The sequence below is a fragment of the Microcaecilia unicolor genome, chromosome 7 (assembly GCF_901765095.1).
Source record: "Microcaecilia unicolor chromosome 7, aMicUni1.1, whole genome shotgun sequence".
Classification (NCBI taxonomy): Eukaryota; Metazoa; Chordata; class Amphibia; order Gymnophiona; family Siphonopidae; genus Microcaecilia; species Microcaecilia unicolor.
The window spans coordinates 268,573,939-268,590,540 of NC_044037.1; the positions used below are offsets into that span (position 1 = coordinate 268,573,939).

Consider the following 16,602-nt stretch of genomic DNA (forward strand, 5'->3'; position numbering starts at 1 on the left):
TCGGCTCCAGCTACTGAAGCTGCCGTTGAAACCCTTTCCAGCCCATCCTAAACTGTATTTGCCATATACAGAACACAGGCCCAGATGCATCAAACTCTGTACCAGGAGCAATCATGTTGAGCAAGTTTAAACCGGCTTAGTGAACATGGTATCTAGCACCAATACGCAAAACAAAAGCCTACAGCAACCTGTTTACCACACTCACAAACACGCAACAAAAACGCTATGCAAATGTATTGTAATTTTGTGGTTCTCATTTAAATGAAGGCAACGCATGATGCACAGTCATTTATGGGCAGTGCACAGAAATGTCCGCACACCTTTAACATGATATATTTAACAAGTGCTCAGGGGCTGCTGGTAACTCCAGGAGCTGTCATTTGCAGTCAACATAAGCACGTTCATAAAGTGCGTGCATAAGCGCTGTCACTGATGTTATGCGCACGTATCCGTGTTGGAAAAACCATGGCTGCACTTGCTCCCCACGGGAGGAAGCCCAACTTCTCCGTCATGGACATGCTCTGGCTTGTGCAGCTCATTGTTGTCAATGAGAAGCGCCTCTTCCTCCAACATGGGAAGAGGAGAAACATAATAAGAATGGACGAGGGCTGGGAGCCTCTTCAACAGGTGGTCATTGTACCCGAGATCTGTATTTTCACCATTTTTTGTCCCTTCCTCCTCTTGCCTCCGTTATCAAACAGTTGGACCGCTGCCTGCATATTATATACATTATCTATACAACGTGGCACAGCACACGGTAACCATCTGCAGAGTGAAGGGACCTATAAGGCTCTGCTTACGAGTGACGTCTATCTCACACGCCCAGGACGCACGTCTATGATGCGATCTTTTTAGACATGTGTACAACAGCTACAGTGCTTGCTGTGTGCTTAGCAAATGACTATTGTGCGCATGTGTTTGCTGCACCGCTACTGTGGATTTCAATAGGTTAGCAAGTTTTTCATGCATCGACCTTTGCATTGCTGCATGGCTCATTTGCATTCAATTGTTTTTTGAGCATCCATCGTTTTTTCATAATCGGTATCTTGTAATGTGGACCTTTACGTTTTCATGCATCTGGCTCACACACCTTCAAAGTCTGCCCGGTACTGGCCGTAGTTCTTCACAGTCAGAGTTGCTATGCAAGCATCACTCACACATCTATGCACATGCAGCCATTTAAGGATTTTATTTTTTTAAATACCATCTATTTTCTAAACAGAGATCCTCTGTGCTCATCTGACACCTTTTTGAATTCTGTCACCATTTTTGTGTATTTATTTCTACATACTTAATATGAATCCAGAGATTTTAAATGAAATAACACGAACTGTTTCCCTTATTCTACTGATAACTGAAAACTTTCTTTCCACGGCTTATGGAATTTATATTGCCCTCTAATTTTAAGTTTAGAAGATCTCCAAAATGGGCAATGAACACCTGCAGAAAAGTCTTGATTAGCATGAAATATTTCACTCATGAACATTTCTTGAATAAAAATCTCCACTTTGCATTAAACTTGCTTACTACACAAAGTGGGAGCTAGGTCTTTGTCCCAACAAAGTATGCAAATAAAAAAAAAAATGGTGCTAATTTACTTTATGCACAAAATCGTCACTCTTCTTTAAACATAAAGGATTATCTTTATTAAATTCGCTCACCAACAATTTTCTTTCTTGATCCAAGTCTGCACAAAACCAAACAATAAGATCACATTTTCTTTCAGGGCTGTGAATCACATCATAACCTCACTATTGATGCCAATGAGAATAAAAATGTTTTCACCTCAATCTTGATTTGGAGCAAAAGGGGGCTATTTTGTTGCTGTAAAAAAAACATAACATTTAACTCCAGCTCTCTTACACTCTTCTAAATGGTGGCAATATTTTATTATTTGTTACAATTATATAGAGAACAAAAATGAAACAAATGTTTAGTCTCAGGCATAGAATTTCTCTTGAGAGTTTAGTGGTGTCTGGATTAATCTGTACATATTACTTCAAAGAAGCTACCGCCTTGAAAACATAATACATACATATAAAATGAAAACAAATATCCAAGAGGCAAAAATTTTACAATATGAAAACCAATTTTTTCAATTTGACACTAGAACACAAGTTGGTAACCTTTGTGGGCAGTGATCACTATAACTCATTGCAATGTTGATGAGTTGCAAGAAAAGCCCCACAAAAGAATCAATTATCTGAGAAGAAAAGCAGGAGGAAGGAATCTTCCCCTAGTACAGAACCAATCTCACTGGAAAGAAATCAGCTATACCTATGGTAGAAAACTCCAACCAAGAAAAATGAGCCACACTTTGCTTCCAATGTTGATCCCAAGAGCACGTTCCTAACTGAAGGTTTTGAGAGTTCATTATGAAATTAGCACAGTTTTTAAGTTTTGAAACTGGTTAAAGTGTCATCATTTGGAAAGCAGCAGCACATTGAGTGAGTGTGTGTGGGTGGGGGGTAGGAATACATGTGCCCAAGGTTGCCAACCCCATCAGTACAGAATCATTACTGAAATACTGAAACCACTACTGGACAGAAAAAAAAAATCACAAAATAAAAAAAACTTGTTTTATTTATTTGTTACATTTGTATCCCACATTTTCCCACCTATTTGCAGGCTCAATGTGGCTTACATAGTACCGTCAAAGGCGTTCACCAAGTCGGTTAATAACAAATACAAGGTTATATAGTTTAAAACAAATATGAAAAAACAAACATTTATGATCTGGGACCAAAGTGTGTGAAAACTTAAGATAAAGGAGAATCACCAAATGTGTTAAAAATATCTAGAGACCAGCATGCAAATTCATATCCAGTACTGAAGTTCAGAGCTAATGACAGCAGGAAGACAAGGTTCAGCAACTAGTATTCTAAATAGGATTTAGATAGGGATCTTTTGGATTTATGTAACAAGCACCAGTAAGAAACTGGAGATCTGTGCCTCCGAAAGAATTACAGATATGTTGATGGTACCTTAGAAAAGGATCTTGTATGACTTGTAGCCATTTGACAACAAATCTATACGCAATAGGCTTAATTAACAAAAGGTTAAATAACTACTGTGTATTTTTATCAGTTGCTCAGTTTCATAAGTTAACACTGCTCAAATTCTTTGAACAGCATGATTTGTAGAACCTCATCTACCATCTTTTGTACAAACAAAACTCCTGAGTGTAGTTCAGGCAAAGCCAACTGTAGTGCAGAAAGTGTACGTGGTCCAACTTATATTATGCAAGAGCACATCAATTTTAAAGCACAGAAATGCCTTCTAAATATGCACTGCAATGAAAGAAGATACTTTTTTACAATAAAGTTTTACATGAAAAAGAGAAAAGAAAAGTTAAAGAAAATGTAAAAAAACAACAACACCCTAATAAAACCCATCTCTGGGTATGTAGAACCCCTCCCCCCCCCCAAAAAAAAACCTCAGCCTTACTCAAAATTCCAGAAATACAGCAGAATTGCATGTTAGTTTAGTAGTAGTATACTACCCTGTGAAGAGAGAACATGAAGAAAAGGCTTCAGAATAAAACTGTGCTTACTTCGTTTAAAACCTACACTTGCTTTACATCTTTACAGTGCAATATACTACTGGAATTATTAATGGATTTCTCACATGATTAGAGGGTGATATTTCTCTTACTTTCACAACCATTTATTTCACAGATTTAGGATACATCTTAAGACAATTATTTTTATTAGGCTTACGTCATGCTGCAGTGCTACCTTTCAATATAAAATCAAGAGGTAAAGTGTTTAAGTTAATCATTTGTTAGAGACAAAAGAATATGCAAACACTACATCAGCATTATGACACTTCTAGACAAAGATAAAATGTACACTAGTGGTTTAATTGACTTTTCACAGAGCTCCTGCAAACAAAACAAGAAACCTCTGAATTTATAAACTATAATCACAACTACATTGCACATAGAATTAGTGACAACTAATGTACTGCTGGAACGGAAAATTTGGATAGTTCACCCTTATTGTGAAGGCTGCATTCACCTGAAAAAGAAAAATGGCATAACACAAATATGTGTTTTTATCCTACATTCAGAACACTAATGCCATTCTGAAATTCTAATGGAAACAGTGATTTCTGTTTACTATTAAAATAGTTACTGGTGCTAACAAAAAAAAAAAAAAAGAAAAAAAAGGAAAAGAAAAAAAAAAACCAAACTTACTTTAACCTTGTAAGTTTTTATACAAATTATGTTTTAAAACACATTAATCTACATAGCCATTATTAAGTAATAGCTCTGTGTCTATATTACTGCATCAAGCCAACATACATTTAAATGCACTTCACAGCAAAAGATTATGTAAACTTTATTTTTATTCCTTTTTCCCTTCAGAACACTCCAGGCATTTCAACAGCCCATTCGGTCAGTACAGTGAAACTGAGGGCAGGAGGTTCTCCATCACCTCACTGGAAAGAGCACTGTACATTTAATGACCTTACATGGGCCTGAATATCCTCTCTGTAGTGGTGTCCCTTTCCGCAGCTCCCAATAAGGCTTACAGTTTAAGATAAACATGACAGAGCCACCTTTGCTTGGATTATTGGTTGACTCTGACAAGATAGAATAAAATTATTCTGTATATTGTGATACTTACAAGCAGCTCCAAACCTGAGTAGTTTACGGTATATCTAAACATACAAAAATGTATGTACATTTTTCTCCACTTTCTTGTAAACAGTTGTCTGTATACTGTTTTTTAAATCCCTTTATCATCAAAACATGCAAATCATACATACAGTATAAATACACAAAAAACAATTACACTCATCCAAAAGCTAAGTTAACAAAACATTGTGTGGCTGCACTATCAAAAATGATAAATAATCAATGCTTGATGCATCTTATACATCTAGAAGCAGCCATTCATTCTACTGTCCTTAGCTACATTTGTAGAAATACTGAGTTTTGTTTTTGTGCCTTCCATGCTACTACAGTATACCATCATCATGTGTGGAGATAGTGACTTGTTTACTATAACCTCTTCTTTTCAGAGTGAAGGATAAAGCAGCACTTAAGTATGACAAACAACGGCAGCAATAGTTGCTGCTGCCACTGTCAGATTAGGAAGTTTTTCTAATATTTAAATTAAAAAGGTAAAGAAAAAAATTAATCTAAATAAATGATTACATGTTCATTCCTTGGGCACTTAACAGTGAATCCAGCATGTCGAATGTGTCTTTGTAGTCCATATGCTGACTGTGTGTACTGTACTCGTGATTGGCATCAGGACCGTTGGTCTCCACTGGTTTCTTGTCCAGTTTCACGAGGGTGCTGAGATGTCCGTAGCCCACCTGGTATGTGACAGGGGGAGGAGGGGGTAAGGGAAGGTTAAGAACAGAGCTGTGAGAGGATATATACTGCTTAACAGAGGAGGAAGAACTAGATGAACTACCTGAACTTTTGCTCATTTTGGAGTGGTGGTTGTGAGAGGCATCATTGGTATGCAACCTCTTTCTTGAAGAGCTGGAACTAGAGGAATTACCATCATTACTCAGGCCAACCGGACTCCTTAATACAGTTGGGGGTATTCCATCTGTGCTAAGTTTGGTGCTCCCTCCACCACTATATGAATGGGAATGCTTGTGGCTGCTACTGTGGTGGCGGCTTGAAGACTGTTCTTTGTGCTTTTCTTTGAGCTCTTTGCCAATATGAGGACTCGAGTGTTTGCTCTTGCCACTCCCCTCATCTGATGAGCTATGTCTGTCTGAGGAAGAAACTTTTATTTTCATTTTTAATTCATCTTTATTAGAGTTCTTTTCTGTTGGCGGGATTGGTATGCGTAGTTTGAGTGATCCAGCCTTTTCTTTCTTATCTGCCATATGCTTTTCAGGTTTTTCAGTACTTGGAAGAGGAATTTTCATTTTAATAGGTGATGTTACAGAACTGCTACTGCTCGTGTGGGACTGTGCATGCTTTTTTTGTTGCTGTTCTACTTGGACAGATACATATTGATCCTTTACTTCTGTATCAATTGTTTCTAGTTTGCGCTTTTCTCTATATTTGTCCAAGGTCATTCTATGAGGAACAGCCAAAGAGGAAACAGACATCTGCACATGGTGCTTACTGTTTCCTGACTTGTGAGGGTATTCTTGTTTAACAGCAGGATGCTCAGAAATTTTGTCAGAACGGTGATGCAACCCAGAATGCAATTGCACAGTTGTTCCTTGTGGAAAGTTAGCATTATACTGATTACCAGTTGTGGTCTCCTGTTTCTGGGAATAAGCTTGCTCTGTCCTGGTTTGGTCTTGATGCTGAGGCCATTCATGGTGTGAACCACATGAGGTACTTGGCATTCCACCAGATAATATTGCCAAATGCTCAGGGGTGTGGGTGGTTTGACCAGCAATATTTCCCGAGTTCAGAGAGACTGGAGCAGGAAATGCTGACGTAGATGCCTTCTGAAAACTTGCATTTGTAGATATGCCAGTAACAGCATCTACTAAAATAGAATTCTGAACCAAAGATGAGCCAAGAAGAGAGGTTTCAACTTGTCCTTCCACTTTAGGTTTCCTAGCAGCCTGATTAGCCTATTAAAATGATAAAAAAATAGAAAATAAGGTACAATGATACTATTAAATTACTGAAATATTCTATGACAGTCTGTATATTCATAAAAGGAGATATCAAGATCTCAATTCAAAACTTGCTTGCTAAAAATGATTAAATGGGTATGAAGAATTATAGTAGCATTATAGAAATGATAAGCAGTAATTTAATAATAGAGGTAACAGTTGCTTAAGGGGCCAAACCTCAAATCAATACTGATGGGGTGACACCCAGTGGTAAGTTAACTGATATGCTCACTGATATTGAGGAAACTGATTGTAAAATGTTTCATTTGTATAGCAAATGAATACCTTAACAATTGTGCTGCTCAACTCTGTCTCAGACTATTTGGATTTAGCTATTTGGGCAACAGCCATGAAGGTGACTGGAATGCTCAGAAAGAACTTGCAAAATGAGACTAGAAATGCTCCTACTGGTCTTCTGCAGAATGGAAGAATTTACTGGTGCATACACTTTGAATAATGAACTCTCTATCATAACTGCACTCTCAAAGTAATGCATCAAGACCTACTCTAAAAAAACGAAACCTTTGTGCAGGAACCAAGCACAGACTCTGGTTCTTCCTTGAAGTACTTGTCATGAGCAAAAAGAAACTTGGCTCAATGTTCAAGAAGAGCTGGGAAACCATGATTTTCATTGCTCCATACTGACTGAAGCAGATCTGGTTTCCTTTACTATTGGAGCTAGTCTCAAAAGATCCATGGACATTGGAATGCTTTCTGGCCCTTATCACTCCGAACAAGTGGTCCCTCTAGCATCCCAACATCAAGTCCCTAGCCGCTACTGGACTACTCTGGTGAAACCTGGCTGTCAAGAAGACTTGTTTTGCGCCTCCAAGACCACACCAATTCTTTCAGGCCAAACCTTCTCTAAGCTACATCCATGCATGGATTTCATAATCAAAAAGAAATTATGGTACATTTCAAATTCTGTACTGTGTCCTATGTTTGTCTGAGACACACTTCCTGAGTGCACTCAGGCCCAGAAGCACAAAGCTTACCCTGCTATTAACGTTTGCTTTAGACTGGTTCTAGCCAGTCTAAAGCAAACTGTTATGTAGCTAGTCAAACATATAAACGGCTCACCTGCAAATGCGCAGTAGACTTCCCTCTCTGTCCCGCCCTCGCGTCAAGACGTGATGATGTCAGAGGGCGGAACAGAGAGGGAAACGGAGTCGGAGCCACTGTTGGATGCTGCCGCCTGGAAATGAACATCACGCGCACAAACCTCCACCCCCCCCCATCCCCGCTGCTGCTCCCGCCCTCCTCCGTATCGGGCCCCCTGCACTGACCTGCAGTGCTTTCACATGGAGGTGAGAGGCGCTGTCAGGTCAGTGCAGGGGGCAAGGCACGGAGGGGGGAGGGGGGAGGGAGTGGCGGCGAGGAGGGTAGCTGGAAATCTCGCCCGTTTTAACGGGCTTAACGGCTAGTAATGCATAAATGGGTTTTCCGTGGCTCTAACGTGTGCCATTAGCAGCCACGGAGAACCCCATTCAAATGTATTACAATGAGCTCATTACAGGGGATACATAGCTCCAGAGCAGCTGTAATTTAATGAGCAAATTTTATAGCTGCTCTGGAGCTGTCGGAGAGGAAAGAAGCACAAGCAGACAGCTGCAAAGGTTGATCCAGTGAACCCCCCTCCTCACAACCCCCTGAACGTTTTTTTTTTTTTTAAATTTCCCTGCTGGTCCAGTGAACTGAACTCCCGCGCGTGCACAGCCCCCTCTCAACCCCACCCCTCCCTGTACCTTTACAACAAAGTAGAGGCAGGAGCAAACACATCCTTCCTTGGGCCCGCCTGGAACAAAATGGCAGCACCCAGGCCCTGCCAAGTGCATTCATTTGCAAATGAATACCTTAGCTGAACACCATTGTTGCTCCTGCCTCCACCTTGTTGAAAAGGTACAGGGAAGGGTGCATGGGGAGGGGAGGATGCATACGTGAGAGAAGGGGTCTGGTTCACTGGACTATCAGGGAAATTTTTTTTAAAGATTTTTTTTTTTTGGGGGGGGGGGGGGGGGGGCACAGGTTGTGGTCCACTGTCCACTGGACCACAATGGAATGTTAAAAAAAAAAAAAAAAGGTTCAGGTGGGGGTCCTGTGCATTTGACAGCTCAGACTGGCAAATAGCCAGCGATGCACAAAGGGGGACCCGTGCAGCTCATTTGCACGCGATCCCCTTTGTGCATCGCTAGCTGTTAGCGAGTCGCTAAATTTTATTGATGCAGCCATATTTTATGGCTGCCTTTGTGCATCGGCCCTCACAGTGGAACCTGAAGCTGTTGGCTTATTTCTTAATACAGTAAAAAAAAAAAAAAAAAAAAAATCAATCATTGACATGCATTCAGGAGATTGGCCTGTGGAAAAAGAAGTCTGGCTGGAGAAAAGGCACAGTACTCTCCTCCTTCCTGTACACATTAATTGATTTGATTACTTTATTTTTTGTCTATTAGATTGTAAGCTCTTTGAGGAGGGACTGTCTTTCTTCCATGTTTGTGCAGTGCTGCGTATGCCTTGTAGTGCTACAGAAATGCTAAATAGTAGTAGTAGTAACTGGCCAAAGCAAGAATGATGGGGAAAAAATAATTAGAAAAGATTTCATCATTTTCTGTAAACTAGAGTGGAAGAAAACAGAGTTAAGGAAAAACTGTGTGAATAGGAAAAGGGGAAAAAACCCCAGCTACAGAAGTCTTGCCTATAGTTGTTAGTGGACAAAAACAAGGGCAGCTATGGGCCATACTGTACACAGTCAGAGAAAACCCACACGGAGTATGGAGGTGCACTTGATCCCCACAGGACAAAAAAGCGAAAACAAAAAAAGGGGTGGGGAAAATAGGCTCTATTCAAACAATGGGGCAGACGTATAAATTAGTTAAAACAATGATTTTTATTGTAAATAGGTGACTCAACACAGCCGTGTTTCGGCACCGTAGCGCCTTCCTCAGGAGTCTTCCGGAAGCGTTTCAATCTTTGGGGTGATTGGCACACTGGGGAAAAAACACTAGGGGATACACAATCCTTTCTTCCAAAGGAGTATTCAATGGTTAGATGGGTAACATTCAGGAAGATAATGGCATAAAGAAATGCACAGTTCCTCCTTGAGAGCGAGCGAGTGGCGATGCAAAAATCTCAAGAATATTTGCATCGCCACTCCTTGAGATTTTTGCATCGCCATTCACTCGCTCTCAAGGAGGAACTGTGCATTTCTTTATGCCATTATCTTCCTGAGTGTTACCCATCTAACCATTGAATACTCCTTTGGAAGAAAGGATTGTGTATCCCCTAGTGTTTTTTCCCCAGTGTGCCAATCACCCCAAAGATTGAAACGCTTCCGGAAGACTCCTGAGGAAGGCGCTACGGTGCCGAAACACGGCTGTGTTGAGTCACCTATTCACAATAAAAATCATTGTTTTAACTAATTTATACGTCTGCCCCATTGTTTGAATAGAGTCTATTTTCCCCACCCCTTTTTTTGTTTTCCCCATACTGTACACATTCAGAAAAGAGGTAGTTGTCTAAGCTCTCTTGAGCAGGGACTATCCTTCCCCATGTTAAACTTGTACAGTGCTGCGTAACCCTGGCAGCGCTATAGAAATGCTAAGTAGTAGTAGTAGTAGAAAGCTTTGAAGTCTGCTATTTCTGGGGTTGGGATACCCACTTGTAAGAATGACTGATCTGCTTTTTTCTTCAGAGAACATTAAATGTCAAACTGAACTTCTATCACAGTATTACATTAAAATTTAAAGGTATTCACTTTTAAATGAATGCAGTATCCCAAATCATAACCTTATATGAAAAGTCAGTACTGATTTTACAATAATAGTCTATGTTCAAACAGTTTTACAGAATTTACAAATCTTTTTACATATAATACCTATTTAATGAACATAGTGTTATCCTACCATACCAATTACCTATCAAAAACTTTGTAACAATTTCACATCTGTGTATGTACAGTGGGGGAAATAAGTATTTGATCCCTTGCTGATTTTGTAAGTTTGCCCACTGACAAAGACATGAGCAGCCCATAATTGAAGGGTAGGTTATTGGTAACAGTGAGAGATAGCACATCACAAATTAAATCCGGAAAATCACATTGTGGAAAGTATATGAATTCATTTGCATTCTGCAGAGGGAAATAAGTATTTGATCCCTCTGGCAAACAAGACCTAATACTTGGTGGCAAAACCCTTGTTGGCAAGCACAGCGGTCAGACGTCTTCTGTAGTTGATGATGAGGTTTGCACACATGTCAGGAGGAATTTTGGTCCACTCCTCTTTGCAGATCATCTCTAAATCATTAAGAGTTCTGGGCTGTCGCTTGGCAACTCGCATCTTCAGCTCCCTCCATAAGTTTTCAATGGGATTAAGGTCTGGTGACTGGCTAGGCCACTCCATGACCCTAATGTGCTTCTTCCTGAGCCACTCCTTTGTTGCCTTGGCTGTATGTTTTGGGTCATTGTCGTGCTGGAAGACCCAGCCACGACCCATTTTTAAGGCCCTGGCGGAGGGAAGGAGGTTGTCACTCAGAATTGTACGGTACATGGCCCCATCCATTCTCCCATTGATGCGGTGAAGTAGTCCTGTGCCCTTAGCAGAGAAACACCCCCAAAACATAACATTTCCACCTCCATGCTTGACAGTGGGGACGGTGTTCTTTGGGTCATAGGCAGCATTTCTCTTCCTCCAAACACGGCGAGTTGAGTTCATGCCAAAGAGCTCAATTTTTGTCTCATCTGACCACAGCACCTTCTCCCAATCACTCTCGGCATCATCCAGGTGTTCACTAGCAAACTTCAGACGGGCCGTCACATGTGCCTTCCGGAGCAGGGGGACCTTGCGGGCACTGCAGGATTGCAATCCGTTATGTCGTAATGTGTTACCAATGGTTTTCGTGGTGACAGTGGTCCCAGCTGCCTTGAGATCATTGACAAGTTCCCCCCTTGTAGTTGTAGGCTGATTTCTAACCTTCCTCATGATCAAGGATACCCCACGAGGTGAGATTTTGCGTGGAGCTCCAGATCTTTGTCGATTGACAGTCATTTTGTACTTCTTCCATTTTCTTACTATGGCACCAACAGTTGTCTCCTTCTCGCCCAGCGTCTTACTGATGGTTTTGTAGCCCATTCCAGCCTTGTGCAGGTGTATGATCTTGTCCCTGACATCCTTAGACAGCTCCTTGCTCTTGGCCATTTTGTAGAGGTTAGAGTCTGACTGATTCACTGAGTCTGTGGACAGGTGTCTTTCATACAGGTGACCATTGCCGACAGCTGTCTGTCATGCAGGTAACGAGTTGATTTGGAGCATCTACCTGGTCTGTAGGGGCCAGATCTCTTACTGGTTGGTGGGGGATCAAATACTTATTTCCCTCTGCAGAATGCAAATAAATTCATATACTTTCCACAATGTGATTTTCCGGATTTAATTTGTGATGTGCTATCTCTCACTGTTACCAATAACCTACCCTTCAATTATGGGCTGCTCATGTCTTTGTCAGTGGGCAAACTTACAAAATCAGCAAGGGATCAAATACTTATTTCCCCCACTGTATGTATCTCTATGAAGGGACAACCCTTCATAATAATCTTTAAAAACCTGTATCCATCTGAAAGATCAATTTGTTCACAAAATCACACTGGTAATGTATAAAATGACTGGAATCTGATAAAGATGGGTGACAATATGATAAGGCTGAAAAGCACTATTAATACTCATGTATATGCATAATTTTCACTTCGTCCCTTGTTTTAAAAAAAGGGTGGGTTAAAAAAATACTAGAAACGAAAGCCTGCACACATGTGGAGGACTATTTTCAAAGTGATCTACCTAGGTAAGATTTTATTATTTGTTAACTTGCTGTTGAAAGTTACCTTCTAGAAGTCCACATATTGTGAAACAGATTTAGCACATTGTATTACTCCTAAGCTGTTTTAGGGAGGCAGGCTACATGTGTAGGTGCCATTTGGGAATCTTTTGGAATTCTTTTCCAGTGAAAAAACTAACTGTAAAAAAAAAAAAAAAAAAAACGAGGTGCAAATGTTAGCATGCTCTTGAGAGAGAGGAAATGTGGGTTGTAGAGGAGTAACATATGGCTAGCGTGGTGAGCTGATATCCTCAGGAACTGGGTTCAATTCACACTGCAACTCCACATAACCCTGAGCAAGTTACTTAACCCCTCTACTGCCTCAGGTACAAAAAAACAAAACAAAACAAAAAACCTCAGATTGAGCACACCCAACTTAACTGAATAACAAGCCAAAATAGTACTGATAATTACCATCCTAACAAGCAATTATTAACATTATAAGTGGATTGTATTAGCAGTTATGCACGTACATTTTCCTTTCATATGAGGAACCTTAAGAGGTTAGGTCTCTTCAGCTTGGAAAAGAGATGGCTTAGGGAGGATATGGTAGAGGTCTACAAAATGCCTACTAAAGCGCATTGTGTTTCGGTCCCACGGACTTGCTCCAGGAGTCTCTGCAAGTTGCTAAAACCTAAACTTGCGGCAAACGCCGTCTAGATCTACTTTGGTGTCGGATGTCTTGTCTGCAGATCGACATAGTGCTGTGTCTGCTTGTGTAGTTAAGTAGTCTCTTTTTGCTTAGTACATATTTTATAATTTGTATTGAGTACATTATAATAAACTAGTAAAAAAGGCCCGTTTCTGAAGGCAAGGAAACGGGCCCTAGGCAGGCAATTCCTCCCCCCCCCCCCCCGCGCTACGGCCCCCTCACCCCCCCCCCCCTCGACGAACCTGTCGTCCCCCCCCTGGACCGCCGAAAACCGCCCCCCACCCCCGCCGTTGTGCACTACCTGTGCTGATGGGGGATCCAAACCCTCGTCAGCCGAAGTGTTGTTGTGCCCTTCACGTTCCTTCCTCATCTTCTCTGGAAGTTCCTCTGCGTGCGTCTCACGTCTGACGCACGCAAGACGCACACAGAGGAACTTCCAGAGAAGATGAGGAAGGAACGCGAAGGGCACAACAACACTTCGGCTGTCGGGGGTTTGGGTCCCCCGTCAGCACAGGTAGTACACAACGGCGGCGGGGGGCGGTTTTCGGCGGTCCGGGGGGGGGGGGGGGGGACAGGTTCACAGAGGGGGGGGGGGGTCGGGGGGGCCGTAGCGCGGCGGGTGACAGATGATTCCGAGGCCTTGGAATCAGCTGTCCTGACGTCAGTGACATCAGTGCGTGTCTGCCTAGCAGGCCACCACCTCCAGGGAGCCACGGTCCCAAGCACAGAACGTTGGAGGTGAGAATTATTATATAGGACTAGAGTTGGATGATGAATGCAAGTGATTGATAACAATAAGTAGGCTTGGAATTTGAAAAATCTTAGCGCTATAAGAGATCCAACAGCTAGCTTTAGAAGTTTTATCTGATGCATTCACATCTTTTTTTGGCTATGCCACATTAGCCTGGCTCTCTCTGATCTAGCTATTTGGGTTTCTGTCAGGTACTTGTGACCTGAATTGCCCACTGCAGGAAGCAGGAAACTGGGCTAGATGGACATTGGTCTGACCCAGTATAGCTATTCTTATGTATCCATGGCAACCTTCAAAGGAAAGGTTTATGTGCAGATTTGTGAGAAATGGCACAAAGTCTATGGGTAAAAAGTACATGCAGCCTTCGCCTCAACGTGTATAGTTTTGAAAATTGCTCCTTAAGTGTACTATTTGCTAAGAGACTCTTCATTTAAACAAACCGTAAGTATCAAATTATTAATCCATACAACCTTCTGTGCTATATGGCAATAAATAAATAAATAAATAAATAAATAAATAAATAAATAAATAAATAAAAATCAAATTTTCTTTACCCTCCAGTTTCGAATCCTCTTCAGTCTACTAGGTGTTTTCTCCAGTATCTGCAGAAATTCATGTGTTAGTTCTGGAAAGAAAAACCTCTTTCAGATTCTGAGGCATTAGAAATTTCCTATATATTTCACCAAAAGTATATGCTATGGCTCATGTTCCAGCAAAACAGTTCTAACATAAAGGAGTAAAAACAAACGTTCTAAAAAGCTTTGGCTGTATGTCTCCACATATAGCAGGAAATGAGACACAAATTATTCACAGTCTGTACACTATCTTGCTTCGAGTGCCAACATCATAGGCACCAATATTTAGCCACCAATGACCAAATTGCTCCCTCTCAATTCCCCCACCCATCATGCTACTATAATATAGCTCCTCATTAAATATCCTGGTTTCACAATACTTTGCACACACCACTCTCAGTAGTTATGTGCGAAATATCTGAAACACAAATGATCACATCCCTGTGTACATCCCTAACATTTTAGACTCCTACCTGAAATTGTTTCCAGTACAAAGGGATGGTGGTGGGGCACACATTCTCATACAAAATTGAAACATACAAAAACATCTGCATAATCTCATTAGCTTCTCTTTGGATACAACAGAGACTAAATATGAAGAAGAAATACAAAATATGCAAATACTGCACATTATTGCCATTAAAGACATACAGACAAAAGGGAAAAACTAATTTCTGGTAAATACTACATCTCATAGCATTATAAGATTACTAATTTGGATTTATATGGTGACTATATACACATGACTCTGGGTATTTTATAACTAATTCTTAATATACCAGTATATAAGCACATCTGCAGATAAAAGGTTTATTATAAATTCTTGATGTATGATCGTTTGTTGCCAAAGGACTGAGGGAAGGAGGGAAAAAGCGAAGTTACTCACCTGAAGCAGGTGTTCTCCAAGGACAGCAGTATGAATACTCTTACTGATGGATGATGTTATCTGACAAAACCCAGTGTGGCAAGTGCTTCCCAGCATTCTTCTAGAAGCATTTGGAAGCTGCCTACTGCACATGTGCACATCTTTCTACCTGTCATCATTGCACAGTATCAGCTCAGTCTGATATAATAGCTGACAGAATTCAACTCCATTGCGAGGTAGGCGGGGCAGTAAAAATATTCATCCTGCTGTCCTTAGAGAACACCTGCTAAAGTTGAGTAACTATGCTTTCTCCAAGAACAAGCAGGATGACAATATTCTTACTGATGGGAATCCTTAGCTACCAAGCTGACTTAAAAAAAAAAAAAAAACAAAGAAGGGCTGCAACAAGCAAGGCCCATCAAGGGGACAACTAAAGTAAACATTTTTTTAAAATATATATTTTGACACCCTGGAACAGAAACAAATGGACCTAGGTGGACTCTAGACCCAAATAAATTCTGAAGGACTGTCTGGCCAAACCGCTCTGGCATCAGGAGTACAGAGATATGAATGGTTGGACTGAAGACCGCGTTGCAGCTTTGCAAATCTTCTCTATGGGGGCTGACTTCAAGTGGGCTACTGATGAAGCTATGGCTCTGATACTGTGTGCTGTGACATGACCGTCTAGAGTTGGCCCAGCCTGGGCTAAGTGAATAAAATGCAATCCGCTATATCTTGTACAACCTACTGTAAGGTGGATCAGCTACTAAGGCCTGTCCAATGAGCTGAAGTAAGCACCAACAGAAATAGGACTATACAGATCAGGTACTTCAGGAAGCAGGTATCAAGTGGCTCAAAAGCAGCTTTCATTAGGTTGGCAAGGACAACAATGAAATCCTATCACACTGTGGGGGGATTGATGGGAGGCTTCAAAACCAGCAAGCTTCTCGTGAAGTGATCAACTAAAGGCTGTGCAGAGGTGGCCTTACCCTCTACAGGGTGATAAACTCCAATTTCACTGAGTTGGTATTGAGACCTGATTCATAAGTGCTGAAGGTATTCAAGCAATTTGTGTAGGACAGGAAAAGGATTCTAAAGGCCTTGCCCTCACACTTAATGGCAAACCTCTTCCATTTGAAACCATATGACCTCCTAGTAGAATCTGTCCTGGAAGCCAACAGGACTTGTGAAGACACCCTCTGGAAGGTTCAAGGAATCTACCTCTAGCTCTTCAATATCCAAGCCATGAGGGCTAGGGACTTGATGCTGGGATGCTAGACAACTTGTTTTG

General features: G+C 41.1%; 1 protein-coding gene across 5 annotated transcripts in view; it reads right to left on the reverse strand.

Moving 5' to 3' along the window:
- Nucleotides 1-3,431: 3,431 nt before the first annotated feature.
- CCNT2 (cyclin T2) overlaps nucleotides 3,432-16,602 on the reverse strand; it is a 96,889-nt gene continuing 83,718 nt past the window's right edge. For 4 of the 5 annotated variants that reach the window (XM_030210905.1, XM_030210907.1, XM_030210909.1 and 1 more), the window contains 2 exons: nucleotides 14,426-14,496; nucleotides 3,432-6,564 (listed from right to left, as the gene is read on the reverse strand). In XM_030210905.1, coding sequence (XP_030066765.1) covers nucleotides 5,161-6,564; nucleotides 14,426-14,496 — 1,475 coding nt within the window. In that variant the 3' untranslated portion in view covers nucleotides 3,432-5,160. The remainder of the gene's footprint in view (nucleotides 6,565-14,425; nucleotides 14,497-16,602) is intronic. The other variant, XM_030210906.1, reaches the window with a different exon arrangement.